Below are 15,874 nucleotides of genomic sequence, written 5' to 3'. Positions count from 1 at the left end.
TATAAAGCCACTGCTAGGGGGCAGCTAGATGGTGCAGTGGATAAAGCACCAGCCCTGGATTCAGGAGGACCTGAGGTCAAATCTGACCTCAAACACTTGACATTTACTAGCTGTGTGACCCTGGGCAGGTCACTTAACCCTCCTTGCCCTGGCCCAAATAAATAAATAAACAAACAAACAAATAAAGCCACTGCTAAACATAACTCTCCCTTCCCTAGGTATTTGTAACATTGCTCTCTCCTGGTTCTCCTATTATCTACCTAAGCAATGCTTCTCAGGATCCTTTGCTGGATCTTCAAGAACATCCAGCCCTCTATTTGTGGAACTACACCAAGGTGCTTTCCTAGACCCCCTTTTTACCTCTTTCTCTATGGTGCCGTTCTTGGTGTTCTTGTCAGTAAATTCCATAGATTCAGCTACCATCTTTATGTATATGATACTAAAAACATTTACATACAACCCATATCCAATTCATCACGACCCCATTTGGAGTTTTCTTGCCAAAGACACTGGAGTGTTTTGTCATTGCCCTCTCCGACTCATTTTACACATGAGAAAACTGAGGTAAACAGGGTTAAGTGACTTGCCCAGGGTCACAGAAATAATAAATGTCTGAGGTCACATTTGAACTCATGAAGATGAGTCTTTCTGATTCCAAGCCTAGTGTTCTATCCATTGCACCACCTAGCAAACCCCATTTCTAACTAGAAATCCCCAATCACTTCTCAACTTCAACATGTTCAAAACAGAAGTGTATATCTTTTGCCCCTTAACCTTCCCACCTTGTTAACATCTTTATTTCTAAAAAAGGGGTCACCACTCTTCCAGTGACACTGGTTCAGAACCTAGAGATCCTCTTTGATTCTTTATTCTCATTTACTGCCTCCTGTCCCCAATTAGTTGTCAAACCCAGTTGATTCTATCTCTGCAACACCTCTTGAATCCATCCCCTTCCGTTCTTTTATATCATAACCTCCCTAATTCCAGCCCTCATCATGTTTTATCCAGACCCCTCTCTAAGCCATCTTCTACCCATATGCCAAATTGATATCCCTAAAGCAAAGGTCAAGGGAAAGTACTATACCCTGCTCCAGAAGTTTCAGCACTTCCATGGGTCTTCTTGACTCCAAGTCCAACATTCTCTTTACTGTGCCACTTAGCTGTCTCAATATGATTCCAAATAATCTTTACAGAGTAACTTACATATTATTCCCCCTCCTGCACAATGTACTAGCCTAACTCGCCTACCTGCTAGGAGACATTCCATCAACACCAGCTATCATCGGAGGAAATCCCAGTTCCTTCAAGCTCACATGCTGTATTCTATAAGAAGTCCTTCATGATTCTTCCATTTGTTAGTTCTCCCATCACCTCTGCTTCCAAAATTATTTTTATTTTGAATGTACATGTTGTCACCTACTCCACCTTCACCACCAGTAGAATATATGCTACTTGAGGGACAGAGACTGTTTTGGTTTTTGTCTTTCTGTCCCAAGCTCCTAGCCCAGTGCTTGGCACAAAGTAGGGATTTAATGGATTCTTTTTTTTTCTCAATTTTTCATTTATTCATTCATTCATTCATTCATTTGTGTATTTATTTATTGAGGGCAGAGCAATGAGGGTTAAGTGATTTGCCCAGGGTCACACAACTGGTAAGTATCAAGTGTCTGAGGCCAGATTTGAACTCAGGTCCTCCTGAATCCAGGGATGATGCTCTATCCACTGTGCCACCTAGCTACCCCGATTCAATAGATTCTTAATGAATTTAGTTGCTCCATTTTCTACCTTCCAAAGCGAAGCAGAAAAAAATGGATTCTTATGATGGGAGCCCTTCAAATACCTAAAAATCTCAACCATGTCACTCTCACCCCAAATCTCCCCCTCCCCCATGTTAAACATTTCCATGTCTTTTCACCAATGCTTGGGACTGCCACATTTGAAAAAAAAAAAAAAGAAGACATTGACAAGTATCCATAGAAATATGACAATGATGCTAAGGAAATGTGTCCAACCTAAGAAGAGACAATCCACCACATGTGGGTACCATGACACCATTGCCTCCTTTTCTCTGGACACACCATACTTCCATTAATGAAGCTCAAGCCAACATTAATTAGCTCATTTGACTGCCATATCATGCTGCCAACTCATGCTGAGCTTGACTCACATTCTTTGAAGGGTTCATGATTTCAGTGGTATGGAGACTTCCCACCCCCAACACAGATCACTACCTCTCCCTGCCTTAGTGAGTAGGTAGTTCTTTGTGAATTGCCATGGTCAAAGAGAAAATCAATTTTTTCTGGCATAAAGCCTTCCTAACTTAGTTAGACTGGACCTCTGACAGAAACAACCCATCACCATGCATTACTCAGAGCCTTTCCCAGCATAGGAGGCCCTACCAAGCCTTGTAAGGCTGTGGCAAAGCAAGAGTTGCTTCTGCCTTACAATGAGAGTAGGGCTTTAGCAGATGATTGACTCAGGGTCTGACTAATGTTGAGCTTTATCATCCAGTATATCCACTATTCAGGCTAGCTTCATTTGTTATGCAAGTTTCTTAAAGAAGGGAGCTCAGGTTTTGCTACTTTTTATCTATTTTGAATTTACGTATCTGCATGCATGTTATTTCTCTATGAGGGAAATGTAAGCTCCCTAAGGGCAAGACCTGGTATCCCTAGGGCCTCATAGTATGGCCCATAGCATATGCTATTAAAGTTTTTTTAATTGTACTAAGACTTTGGGGACAGCCCATACTTATATTTTTTAAATTCAATTAATTAAAAAGGTTTACCAAGACAGATCTAAAGACAGAGCCATTCAGCATTCTAGCAGAGATGTCAATTAGCCCTGTGAAGCCAAGTGCAAATTTATGACATTAATCACGAAGGATGTGAGTTAAGATAATGTGTTTCGATTACCAGGACTGAGTAAAAAAAAAAAAAACACAAAAGAAAACATGTGTCCTCAGAATCTGAGGGAGCAGAGTCAAAGAAGAATTTACTGGAAGAGGAGGAGGAGAAGAGGAGGAGGAAGAGATAGAAAGTACAAGATGCTATGGAGACATTGCGGAAAATTAGGATTCCTAAAATTTATTAAAATCTTAATAGGCATAGGCTCATAGGTCTAGAGCTAAAAGGGACCTTACAGGTCATCCCCCTCATTTTACAGATAAGGAAACTGAGGCCCAGAGAAGTTGAGTGATTTGTTCTGTGAGAAAATAATGGGGTTCTATGAGACCCAGAAAGCCTGGCCAGACCTTTCTTAAGGCCAGCCCAGAGTCAGAAGAATTTCAAAGGAAATGTAGTTGGACTTTGGACTGTGAATACAGACAATAGAAGTTACCTCACTAAAAACCATACCTGTCTGAAGGCTTTTTCCCCTCAGCATGTACTGCTCAAGGACCACCCTCAAGTCAAGGGAACCAGTGGATTTGAGTGATGCTAGCCAATTGGCTTTGAGCAGTGTGGAAGGACTGCCTCTCCTCCCCATCTGCAGGAAGCTTTTGCTCACACACACTCTCTCAAGCTCTCTCTTGGCCCTGGGACACTCAAGGACACAGGAAGTGTCCATTTTGCTCTCTTCTCTTTCCAAGCTAGGCTTTCTTATCTCTCAGAGTCATGTGTGCTCTCTTTACTAATATTTGCTATGCTTTGATGAATACTTAATGCCCCCCCCACCAAAAAAAAAGAAAAAGAAAACATGTGTCCTGCTGTCTTTGGGGCAGCAACTTCATGTTCATAAATCAGAGTCCAACACCATATGCTGAAAATGAAGGTCATAGATAAAAACTAGAATGGTCTTTAGAAACAATAAAGAACAACTCCTTAATTTTACACAGGAAAAGAACTAAAGTTAGGAGACATTGTGATTCCCCCATGGTCACACAACTAGTGAGTGACAGAGGTGATATTTGAACTCAAGGCTTTTGACTTCAGGTCTAGCACTCTTATCACTAAGGCCTTGCTGTTCTCTTCAAGTTGATGAAAAAAAGATAAGCTATGTGATATTATCTCTGATTCACCTAGGGCTAGAAAGAGTCCAGATAGGTTTCTTTCCCTTAGCACCAAAAGATTTTAAATATACTAGAAACAAAGTTGCATTTTATTCAAATTCTTCAGAAAATTCTTACCACCCTTAAAAGTATGTACCCATGTCTTACGGGAATAGGAGATCCAAGTCTTGTCTGCTACTGAAGCTAACACTAAACCCAGTCTCTTTTGACTTGACCCTGTCTCTTTCCAAATGTCCCACGTACATAATATGTAATGACAAAGACATTTATATAACACTTGAAAGTTTACAAAGCACCATGAACACGTGTGTGTGTGTGTGTATATATGTATATATCTCTGTGTATCTATCTATATCTAGTTAGCTAGCTATTTACGTGTGTACGATATATACATACATATACATGCACATATACATACACACATCTATATATGTTTGTTGTCCTTCATTATCAAAGACAACCAAAATGACATCACTATGTTAGAGTCAAGTTACAGTGTGTCTGATTGTGCCTAATCAGACCAGTATGAGCTTGGAATTCTCAGCACAGGTTGGGCACTAATAGGTCATATGAACCCTTGGGGTGGGATCTCTAAATTTGCTTATCTTGAATTTCTTTTGAGCTACTTCAATTCTGCTTTCATAGGGCATAGCACCTTCTCTGATGAGGGCATGCCATGCTGGGCAGTCCTGTGCCAACATGTCCCATGTCATTCAATCAATTCCAAAGTTCTTCAGAGAAATACTGAGAGTGTCCTTGTATCCAACCTCCATGTGAGTGTTTGCCTCGTGTGATCTCTCTGTAAAATACATACATAAATATGCACATACATACATACATAGTATATGTAGACATAGGTACCTGTGTGTATGTAAACAGTAATATTTGTGTCTGTGTATATTATCTCATTATTCCTATAAGAATTCCGTGAGGTTTTAGATATTATAATCTCTACTTCACCAATAAGCATTTATTAAGTACCTACTATGTACCAAACCAAAGAACACATAAACAAAAAGCAAAAGTCCCTGCCCCTAAGAAGCTTACTTAGGAAAATGTAATCTGGAACACAAATGAGAAGGCTGAGGAAGAAGGAAGTTATGTAACTTGCCTAGGGCCATACAACTAGTAAGCTTCACAAGAGTGAAAACTAGGCACCTCCTGACTTCAAGTGTAGTGATCTTCACACTATACCACTTGGTACTGGAAAAGCCTCTTTAAAGACCAGCATGTTTCACACCACCCCTCCCCCCAACCCCATTAACTCCACCCACTCTCTAATATGCTAGCATAGTTTTCACTCTCCTCCTTTCTTTCATTTTTCTAATGCTTGAATTCATATTTTTCTATAGGCCTGTCCTATCTTCACTTTTAGAGCATAAACTCATTGAGAAAGACAAAGTAAGTTCTGTAAGAGGCCTTCCAAGCCCCGGTTGCGTGTTAAACAATGTAACCCATGTGTACATTCTTGACAAATAGCTGAAGATACCTTCCATTGTTACAAAAGAAGAGCAATAAAAGGGGAGGAAAGGGATAACATCCCCCACCCCCACCACCAGCTCACAACTGAAGTGTTCTCTCTTGGCCCATCTCTAAGAGTGTGTCTTAAAGGCAGAGAGGAAGAGAGGATCCCTTCAAATGACTGCTCTGCCTGAGCTGGCTTTCACTTGTTGAAGTGGGCTGTACTGGAATCATCTGGCACCCACACTTTAGAAAAATCAGACTAAATATAGCCAGGTTTGCTTTCATCTCCATGCTGCACAGGCTAAAGAGGGTGTCACTACTGCATTACACACCAGAACATGGTGGGAAAGCCAGTCTGAATAACAATTAAGCTTCAGCATTGGCACCTGTAGTTTTACAAAGGCGGCATCCAGATGGGAAGAAATGTGGCCTTGGGAAGAGCTTAAGCAGCACCCAACTGGAACTGATGAGAGGTATCAAGGGTGGTTTTCAGAACTTATCTTGAAGAGAGCAAGAAAGATTTTTTTTTTCATTTAAGAATGTGTGTTTAATGTGTAGGAACAATCATAAAAAGGTCAAGGAGAAAACATGCCCTTTCCCCCTAAGTAGAAATGAATGAGTAAATTCAAAAGTAGCTTAAAAATATACATTCTCATCTTATTTTTTAAATTTTATTTTAATTTATGGAATAAAACAAGCATTTCCATAACGTAGCACAACAAAAAAGACAACTGTGCATGAAACTACCAATTACTATGCACAACTTGCTATTCCTCTCAAATATACCACAAAATGATTATGTAAAATTTTACCCGCCATTCTGGGGTATCTCTCCTCCAAAATAAAGAAGTCAATCAAAATAAGATGGGCATATCATTCTCCTCTGCTAAATCCAATTCCCCAAGTGATAGTGCTTTAATAAGAGAAGCCACCTTCCTCCAAATTGTGTGTTCTCATCAGTCAATGGCATACTTTGGCATCAGGAAGCAAGAGAGTTTGGCTTGTGCCATGATTTTAAGAATGGTCTGACTTACCAACTATAGGACTTAGAGCTGGGAAGAACTTCAAAGACTATCTAATCCAACCCCCTCCTTTCTATCTCTCATATTTCTTCAGAGTTCTTTACAGAAAACTTCTAAAAGTTAGATCAATTGATTAATTGAACAAATATGTATTATATATTTATTAGATGCTTACAAAAGCACTGGGCTAGGTGCTAGGGAAGACACAAAGTTAAGCTTTGATTAAGACTTGGCTTCAGTCCTCATTCATGGAGCTTACTTACTACTTAGTGGGGGGGCAAGATACAAACACTGATAACTAGAATACACAAATACTCCAAAATAAGCACATTAGAGAGGTGTAAAAACAAAGTACTGTATTAGGTTGGGTGGAGGTAGAAATCAGAGAAGGCCTTTGAGTTGGGCTTTGAAAAGATTAGTAGGAATTCCAAAGATAAGGAAGGAGAAGGACCTAAATAAAATACTAAATGAATCTCCTCCCTCCCATTAATAAATAACCCTTTCACCAGACCCCAGAGAAGAGATAGGAGAAGACATCTCCCCCAAGTTCTTTGCTGACTTTGAGGGAAGGGTGGAAAGGTATGCAACATTGTGCAAAACCACAGATTTTTTTTTCAATGATTGATTAGCCATGCTGATTTTTTTCCCTCTTCTTTCTCTTTCTTAAAAACAAAACAAAAAACACCTTTATTACAAGGCATGACTCAGGAAGGACAGGAGAAGTAAGTTAGAGGGGAATGCTAGGCAATGTAAAAATAGCAGATATTGGGGGCAGCTAGGTGATACAGTGGATAAAGCACCAGCCCTAGAGTCAGGGCTCACCTGGCCTCAGACACTTGACAATTACTAGCTGTGTGACCCTAGGCAAGTCATTTAACCCTCATTGCCCTGCCCCCCCCAAAAGAGATATTGAGAACAATTTATTTTAAAAAGTTATTATTTTTAATAGACCTTTTTCTGAGCTTGCACACACACACACACACAAAATGGATCTTTATGAATATAGCCAAGTGTTACTATGGGTCAGACAGAGGGGAGATGTTGGCAGAAAATTTGTGGATATATGTGTGACACACACACACACACACACACACACACACACACACACACACTTTCTAGATGAAATGCATATGAGACACTGATGTTCAGGGTCCCCCATCATCTAACCGAATTGGAGCTTTTACCTTGGGATAAATGGACAGCACCTGTCCTCTAATTTTCCAAATCCAGCCACAAAGCTTATGACCCAAATTCCTCTTTGCACAATCACCTCCCATCCTATGACTGAATCCTCAAACTAATCTCATCCTGACTACTTCATTCCATTTTTATACTTAACAGGCAAAACTCTGGGACACTGGCTTTCAAAGTGTAGTCCTGGGACTACCAAAGACCTTTTCAGGAAGGCCATGGTATCAAAATTATTTTCATATTTTCATAATAATACCAAGATATTTCAATTTCTAATATAGTAAATATCTATAGATGTAATCCACGAAAGCTCTTTGAGAGGTCTTCAGTAATCTTTAAGAAGGTAATTTGGCCCTGAGACAAAAAGTTGACCATCTCTGCTCTAAGGTAAAGAAAAGGATAAGGAACTGAGAGTTTCTCCTCTTCCGTGAAAATCACTTGTATGGGTGTCTTTTGGATGCTAGGGATACAGAGGATAACCAGAGTCCCTGCCCTTAAGGGACTTACAATCTACTAGATGCAGACAAACATAAACAACATGTTACCTACCATTTTGTTTCCAAATTTTGGGTGACCAGACCCATTGCACATCAAGAATGGTTTTGACATCTATGATTTGCAGTTTTCACCTACTTTCAGCACTTTTCCGTAGTATCTCTTACCACCAGCCTACACAGTCCATCCTGCTCCTTGGTCTAAACAGTTTCACAATCATTCCTCTTACTAATCCTGACTCTACATTCAAATATCCTTAGAACTTTCCCCCCTTCCTTCTTTTTATTGGGGTATTTAATATCTAAACATCATACTTCATCAGCTTACTGCTATCTCAAAACCCTATAATATACTAAATACTGATTATACCTCTGATTGTTTTATTTGTTTCAAGCCACTCAAAAGCAAATCTGGTCTAACTATTCAAGTAAAACACCAAGTGGATGAAAGATGTCAATTGTCTATATTTATGATGAAGTTAGACAGATGTACTCTATAGGTTGTTCATCTGTATCCACCTATTTATCAATCTGCACAAATGGATACTGAGTTGGACTAAAATTAAACAAAGCAGTGAATTGAGTTGCCTTCAGGAAACTGCAAAATTTTCTGAACAATCCCCCAATTCTCCCATAAACAAAGACACATATGACTATGCCATAGAACACTATAATATCCAGGGAATTAAAAATAATGTCGCACAAAGGACAGTTGAGAGGCACATAATAGGTGTGAACAGGCTGCAACATAAGGAACTTCAAAGAAGATCAGGAGAAAAGGCTGTCATCAAGGAAATGGATGATCAAAAAAAGAAGAGCAAGGGATAACAGATACTCAGCTTAAATGCTACATTGGGATGCTTGCAGTGTAAGAAGTCCCATGGTACATATGGTAGATTCTTTGGCATGAGCTTAAGGAAATACATGGGTTATCATCTGCATCATTGCAGGGGATACCCAAATCAATGAAATTACAAATACATTTGAAAATTGAATTGGTTAAATAGAAAAACAAAGAACTGAAACTGAAGGTGCCTATCAATTAGTAATATGCAAATTGTGGTATATACATTATTGGAATATTATTTTGTCATAAGGCATGATGAAAGATATTTTTCCAGAAAAAAAAAAAACTCATATGAACTGATGTAGAGAAAAGTGAGCAGAATCAAAAGAACAATTTATACAATGGCAACATTATAAAGAAAAACAGCTTTGAAGGATATCTGAATTCTTAGAATCCAATGACCAACTACAATTCCAAAGGACCAGTGATGAAGTATGCTGCCCACCTCCTGACAGAGAAGTGATGACTCAAGATACATAATAAGATATATTATTTTGGACTCGACCAATGGGGAGATTTGTAATATCTCCAATAAGTGGTTATCTAGCCTTTGCTTAAAGCTTTCTAGCAAGTTCTCCCAAGCAGCCCTCTCTACCTTAAGATAATTTTAATTGTTAGGGAATTTCAACTGACATCAAATTTTAAGCAACCTCCACCCACTGCTCCTAATTCTCCTCTGGGGGGGTCAAACATAACAACTCTAACCTGACAAGCCTTCAAATACTTGGACTGAGTATCTCTTCTCTAGTCTCAACAGTCCCAAGAACTTCAACTGATCCTCATATGGCACAACCAAATTCCCCCACCAAGCTGGTTATCTTCCTCTAGGATACTCCAATTTGTCACCATCCTACCTAAAAACATAATACAGGGCAATTCTGTAAGCCCCAAAAGGCTATATTATCAAATTTACTTAGAAGCCATGATATCTATACAGTAAAACCTCACTAATTCATATGAATTAGGAGAGGAAAGTTGGTCAGAACTAGTAAATAAATAAATAGATAAAGAGAAAAAGAATAGAAGAAATGAAACTTTATCACTTTGAAGTAAGTATATATGCTAACTGGAATAGCATAACAAAGTTTTCCCACCAAAAGGACCTAGAGATACATTTTGTTGAATATAGGGAAGAAATCTGTAATAATAATACCAATCATTTCTTATACAGAGAAACATGAGAAGACTTATATGAACTGATACAAAGTAAACAGCACCATGATAAAACAGTACCCACATTATTACTATAATATACACAGAAAGAACAATAATAATAAAAACCGAATATTATGTAATTATGATGATCAAGATTGGTCACAAAAAAGAAGAGAAATGCACCTTTTTCCATTCTTTGAAAAGGTGGGGGCATCATGGGTGTAAAACACTACATACACTGTCATTCCTAATTGAAATGTAGGCTATAGCCTTTACTACCTCTTTTTTATTCTTTAGCATAAGGGATGTTTCTCTGGTTATGGCAGGGGATAATAGTATAATGGAAAATAAAAGTGATATAAAACAAAACATATTATTTTTCCCCAAAAATAAATACATATGTAATGCTTGAGAACAAACTTTCTCTCAAAACATCTCATCTCCCTCAAAATTTTGTTTACACTTTACATTGTCTTGGCAACCCCTTTTTAATGTGCTAAAACATTTTTAGGTATTCTGAATTAGTGAAGTACAAAAAATGTTTTTCTAAGTTTTACTCTACTTCAAATTCTTGTCCCTATGACAAAGTTTTCTACATCCAAAAGATATTCTTTGGGGATTTGTTTTTTGGGGGAGAGGAGGTGCCCCAAGCTTGTGATTGTCTATATGAGAAATTCCAAATGTGGAAATTGAGGCAGATCTCTATAACTCATATGTTACTTGAGAGTCTTAAGAGAATGACAAACCACAGTGTGGTGTTAAAAGATTTTCCCAGGGTAACATAACAAACGTGGCAGAGGCAGAACCCAGGTCTTCCATACACCACTGTGTTTCTTCTAGGAAACTGCAACAAAATGTTAAAAGGAGAACCAATTCCTCTAGAGGAGAACAAATGGCTTACCTCTTAACTTTCTTTCCTTCAAATTCCTCAAATGCCACCTAAGTGAAATTGAGAAATGTAGAAACCCCAAACAACTTGGGTGACAAGGGATGATACTAACTGAAAACTAACTGGCTCCTTTTAAAAAGCCCTCCTACTTCCTTTTAAGTGTGCTTGGGTCCAACCTCTTGTTTGGGTAAAAATCTTGCTTCACTAAGAGAGGAAAACTATAAGAAGGGAATCATGACCAATTTTGCATACATATTATATACTATATGTTAATATATACTATATATGTATGTATATATTTGTGTGTATACACACACACAAACATACTGGCTCCCGTATGTCAAAGATCTCTGTTCACAATGTGGGTATTCTCTTTACAAACCCAGTAACCCTTTTGTGACTTAGTTGATGGTCTCTAAGACTAACTGTGGCTCCACATTTCCTTACCCTTTGGCCAACATGACCATGAGCCTCTTCAGACTTAGATAGACTGATGTTACCAGATGTATACAAGATTTTCTAACTTGGTAGCATAGCATAGATGGTCTTTGAGTATCTAACATCACTTAAAAGCCAAGATGAGACACAGAGGAGAACTTCAATGGGGGAAAGGGCACCAACGTTGGAGTCAAATCCCATGCATGACCTGTGAGATCTTGGACAAGTCAGTTAACTTCCTTCAGCTTGAGTTCTCTATAAAATGAGGAGGGGTAGCTAGAACCAGATTAAAATATAACTGGGAAATGTTTAACAAAACACAGGAAATGCAACATAACATCAGTTCCTGGTTTTCAGACATATGTCCCTGCAGGGATCTGTTTCTATTTGAGTTTGACACCACTAGACTATAAGGCTTCTTGGGTTCCTTCTACCCTTACATTTATATTCCTATGATCCACTCTCTTTCTCATAAGTAGTAGATGGACAGGTGATGCCTCAAAACCAGCAAGACCTGGGTTTAAGTATTACCTTTCCCAAATACTGATCATGAGATTCTAAGTAAATCCCTTAACTTACCATTTTTCTAGGTAACTAAGAAAGAAATTGGAGGCAGCTAGATGGCACAGTGGATAGAGCACCAGCCCTGAAGTCAGGAGTACCTGAGTTCAAATCCAGCCTCAGACACTTAACACTTACTAGCTGTGTGATCTTGGGCAAGTCACTTAACCCCAGTTGCCTTACAAAAAAAAAAAAGAAAGAAATTGAAGAGAATATGCCAACCTTCATTGGTAGAGAGAGTTTCCTTCTTCAGGAGTTCCCTTTAACAGAGAAATCATAAGTCCAATTCTCATCCTATTCCAACTGACACCAATTGCAACCCTTGTCTCTACACCTCATCTGAATGGCTTTGCATCCCTTACCGTCTAATCTTTAGGAATACAAGCTATTATGAAGTCAGCTAGGCCAGGGCCTCATTTGAAGTGTTCCCAGCATGTAGAATCTGACAGAGTTTGCACTGTAATTCAAGAATCCAGAGTGGTTTCCGTGATCTCATGGGGTATAAGAATAGGAATTCAGTAGAAGATAGATATAAGAGAGAAAGAGAGAGAGAGCAAGAGAGAGAGAGAGAGAGAGAGAGAGAGAGAGAGAGAGAGAGAGAGAGAGAGAGAGAGAGAGAGAGAGAGAGAGAGAGAGAGAGAGAGAGAGAGAGATGGGGGAAACAGGGTTCCCTGAAGTCACTCCCCACTCCAATCCAACTTCCATTCAGTCACTAAAGTGATTTTCCTAAAGTGCAGGTGTGATCAGGTCACCCCACCAAAAACAAACAAAAACCAGTGACTCCCTAATGTTTTCAGAACAAAATACAAAATGCTCTTTTGGGCATTCGAAGCCCAACATAACATAGTCCCTTCTACCTTCTAAGGCTTTTTACTCCCCATTACATCACAGTGGACTCCTGGCTGTTCCACAATCAAGACACTCCATCTCTTGCTTCCAGACATTTTCTCTGGCCCTCCCTCCAGGCCTGGAATGTTCCCCTTCCTCCACTCTGCCTACTGATCTCCATGGTTTACTTTAAGGCCCAACTAAAATCCCTGATTTTCCCGGAAGGCTTTCCCATCCCTATTTTTTTTTTTAAAGAGGCAATTGGGGTTAAGTGACTTGCCCACAGTCACACAGCTAGTAAGTGTTAAGTGCCTGAGGCTGGATTTGAACTCAGGTACTCCTGACTCCAGGGCTGGTGCTCTATCCACTGCACCACTTAGCTGCCCCCTCCCATCCCTTTTTAATTCAACTATCTTCCCTCTGTTATTTCCTCTGTATCCCGTGTATGTAGCTTGCTTTGTATATATTTGTTTGCAGGTTAGATTGGAAGCTCCCCATTAGATTGTAAGCTCCTTGAGGGCAAGGACTGTCTTTTGCCTCTATTGTATCCCCAGTGCTTAGCACAGTGCCTGATACATGGTAGGCATTTAATTAGTATTAATTTATTGCATTATTGAGATATAGATACAAACATGCGTGGGTAAAAATGTACATTACTATAGAAGTTGGTGACAATGGATGGATAGTAAATGGGAAATAAATGTTTCCTGTTCAAAAGGTTGACAAGCAGAAGGTAAGCACCTGGCTGCTGGGAATAAGAACTATTAGGAGGACGAAGTTAATGTTTAAGTTGGAGTAGTCATCTTCCTTTCCATTCCAAAAGAAAGAGGCCCTCAGAGATAGATCCTTGTCTCTTGCCCACAAGGAATAGACTCATTTCCCGGTGGCATTGAGCCCAGTTCTACTGCTGGGGTGTTGCCTTCTCCCTTGCCCTTGATGCCTGGGAAAGGCTTCAGACCAGTGCAGCCCTTCTATACCATAAGTTATTCTGTAGATATGAGAATGTGAATGCTACCTTTAGTCATTATCACGTAATCATTTCCTGACTGACAACACTCATTACACAATTTGACATCATAAATATTAATGGGGTTCATCATTAACCCCTAATTTTTGTAAGTATCTGGTAAAGGAATCTTACAGCCAGAGCACTGGATTTGGACTCAAAAAACCGCCCTGCTGAACTTGAGAGTGCTAGGAACCAAGTTCAAAAACTAAGTGCGCCACTTAACTAGTTTTGAGACCTTGGCCAAGTCACTACAGGTTTTAATTTCCTCATCTGTACTGGATAGCTTCTAAGGAGCTTTCTAACCTAGATCTATGCTCTTATGACCCCAGGCCTTGTAACCCTACAAGTCAAATATTCGCATCCCCAGCCATGCCTCCAACCAGGAAGCTCAGTGGATGCTGTAATTTACAGATATAATTGCCAAACAAAACTCGGAAACTGGGTACGGAGATCCAAATGCCAAAAGGAAAAAAGATAGAATCACTACCATCCCCACCCCGCCAGCACTTTAGAGGGATTCGAGTGGTTCCCCCGCAGCCCCACACCCCGCACGAATTCCGTTCCCACAAACTTTCCCAAGAGCCCGAGTGCGGCTGCGGGAACTAGGGAGACAGGTGTAGTGACACCTCTCCGCCCCCAGCACAGGCGCCGCAGCTGCTCCTGCGCGCCCAGCTCTGAGCCCAGCGTCGGAGGGAGGGGTTTCCAGCCCAATCGCAATCCGAGATCCCGAGCACTGGGGGGATGACGCACCTGGCAAGGGTCCCCCTCCCCACGTGGGGGCACGAAAAGGGCTCATCACCCACCCAGTGGCCGGCCAGGGGAGGCTGGGGAGGGCCAAGAAGATCAATGTGGGGGCTGGCACTTCGGGCCGGATAGCTAAGGCTTCCCTCCAATTCCCGGTGTAACAATTTGCATAATGGGATTTTTATCCTCTCCCCACCTCCAGACCTTAATTCCTTTGCACACCGTCGCCCCTCTGGGCTACCTCTCCCGAGTGATAACCCCAATGTCTTCTCCTGAGTGGCCCAGGTGAGGAGAAGGAGGCGGCAGAACTCCATTCCCTCCCCCTCACCTTCCTTCCCATCTCATCCCTCTCCCTTCCCCCTACGATCCCCTCAATCCTCATCAGTGGGTGCATTGGGGTGCGCGTGTCGATGCAGCTGTTGCTGCTGCTGCTGCAGGAAATAGGACTTAGATGTCTCTTACCTTCCACAGCCATTCTCTCAGTGTTTGCCTAACGTATGCATAATTCGCCTGGCCTGGGTACTTCTCCTGCCCAGGACTCCCCCCCCACTTCACTTGCTCTCGCTTATAAATTCTGCGCTCATCTGCAACCAAGATCAACCTGCAGCCCTCACGCAAACTGGAGGAGCCGACTCCCTGCACAAACCGAGCAGTCTGGGAAATGTAGTCTCCCTTCCCCCTCTCTCAGCCCCAGCAAATGCCCCCAGAATCCACCCTCTGAGCGCGCTGTTGCACCTCCCTTTCCCCGCTTTCAGAGTCGGCTCGGGGTGCGGACTGGGCTAGGCAGTGGAGTGCATCCCCAGGAACTGGAGAGGAGGACCTGGAACCCTGGGCTGTGATCAGAACTACACTTCCCGAAATGCAATGCTTCAGGGTTTAGCAAGCGATTTGGAGTAGGGATTAGTGATTGAGAACTTCCCTGTCAAATTAGAAGGGGACAGGTACGAGGGCAAGGGTCTGGTGTTAGGGGCGGGAGGCTCCTAGCTTTTATGATAGCTGTGTGTCATTCCACAATTTACTCATCCCGCGTTGTCTCCTAAGCTCTCGACCTGACCTTCCTCCACCTCCTCCAAGCTAACCCAGAGACCCTTGGCTTCAAAGAGCAGGGCATCCTGTTTGATGCCTGACCTCCAATGTCAGTTGTGAAATGGTTGCACCAAATGGGGCCAAAGCAAAGTTACCCTTTTATTGTGCATTGCAAGGACGTCTGAGGCCTGGAAGCA

General features: G+C 41.0%; 1 protein-coding gene across 3 annotated transcripts in view; it reads right to left on the bottom strand.

The window, feature by feature from the left end:
• Positions 1 to 15,267, bottom strand: part of SAMD12 (sterile alpha motif domain containing 12) — a 556,372-nt gene extending 541,105 nt beyond the window's left edge. For all 3 annotated transcript variants that reach the window (XM_044005137.1, XM_044005127.1, XM_044005145.1), the window contains exon 1: positions 15,114 to 15,267. In XM_044005137.1, coding sequence (XP_043861072.1) covers positions 15,114 to 15,126 — 13 coding nt within the window. In that variant the 5' untranslated portion in view covers positions 15,127 to 15,267. The remainder of the gene's footprint in view (positions 1 to 15,113) is intronic.
• Positions 15,268 to 15,874: the final 607 nt, after the last annotated feature.

The sequence above is a fragment of the Dromiciops gliroides genome, chromosome 1 (assembly GCF_019393635.1).
Source record: "Dromiciops gliroides isolate mDroGli1 chromosome 1, mDroGli1.pri, whole genome shotgun sequence".
NCBI lineage: Eukaryota > Metazoa > Chordata > Mammalia > Microbiotheria > Microbiotheriidae > Dromiciops > Dromiciops gliroides.
The sequence above is the reverse complement of the archived record's forward strand: the minus strand, read 5'-3'. Positions and strand labels throughout refer to the sequence as shown.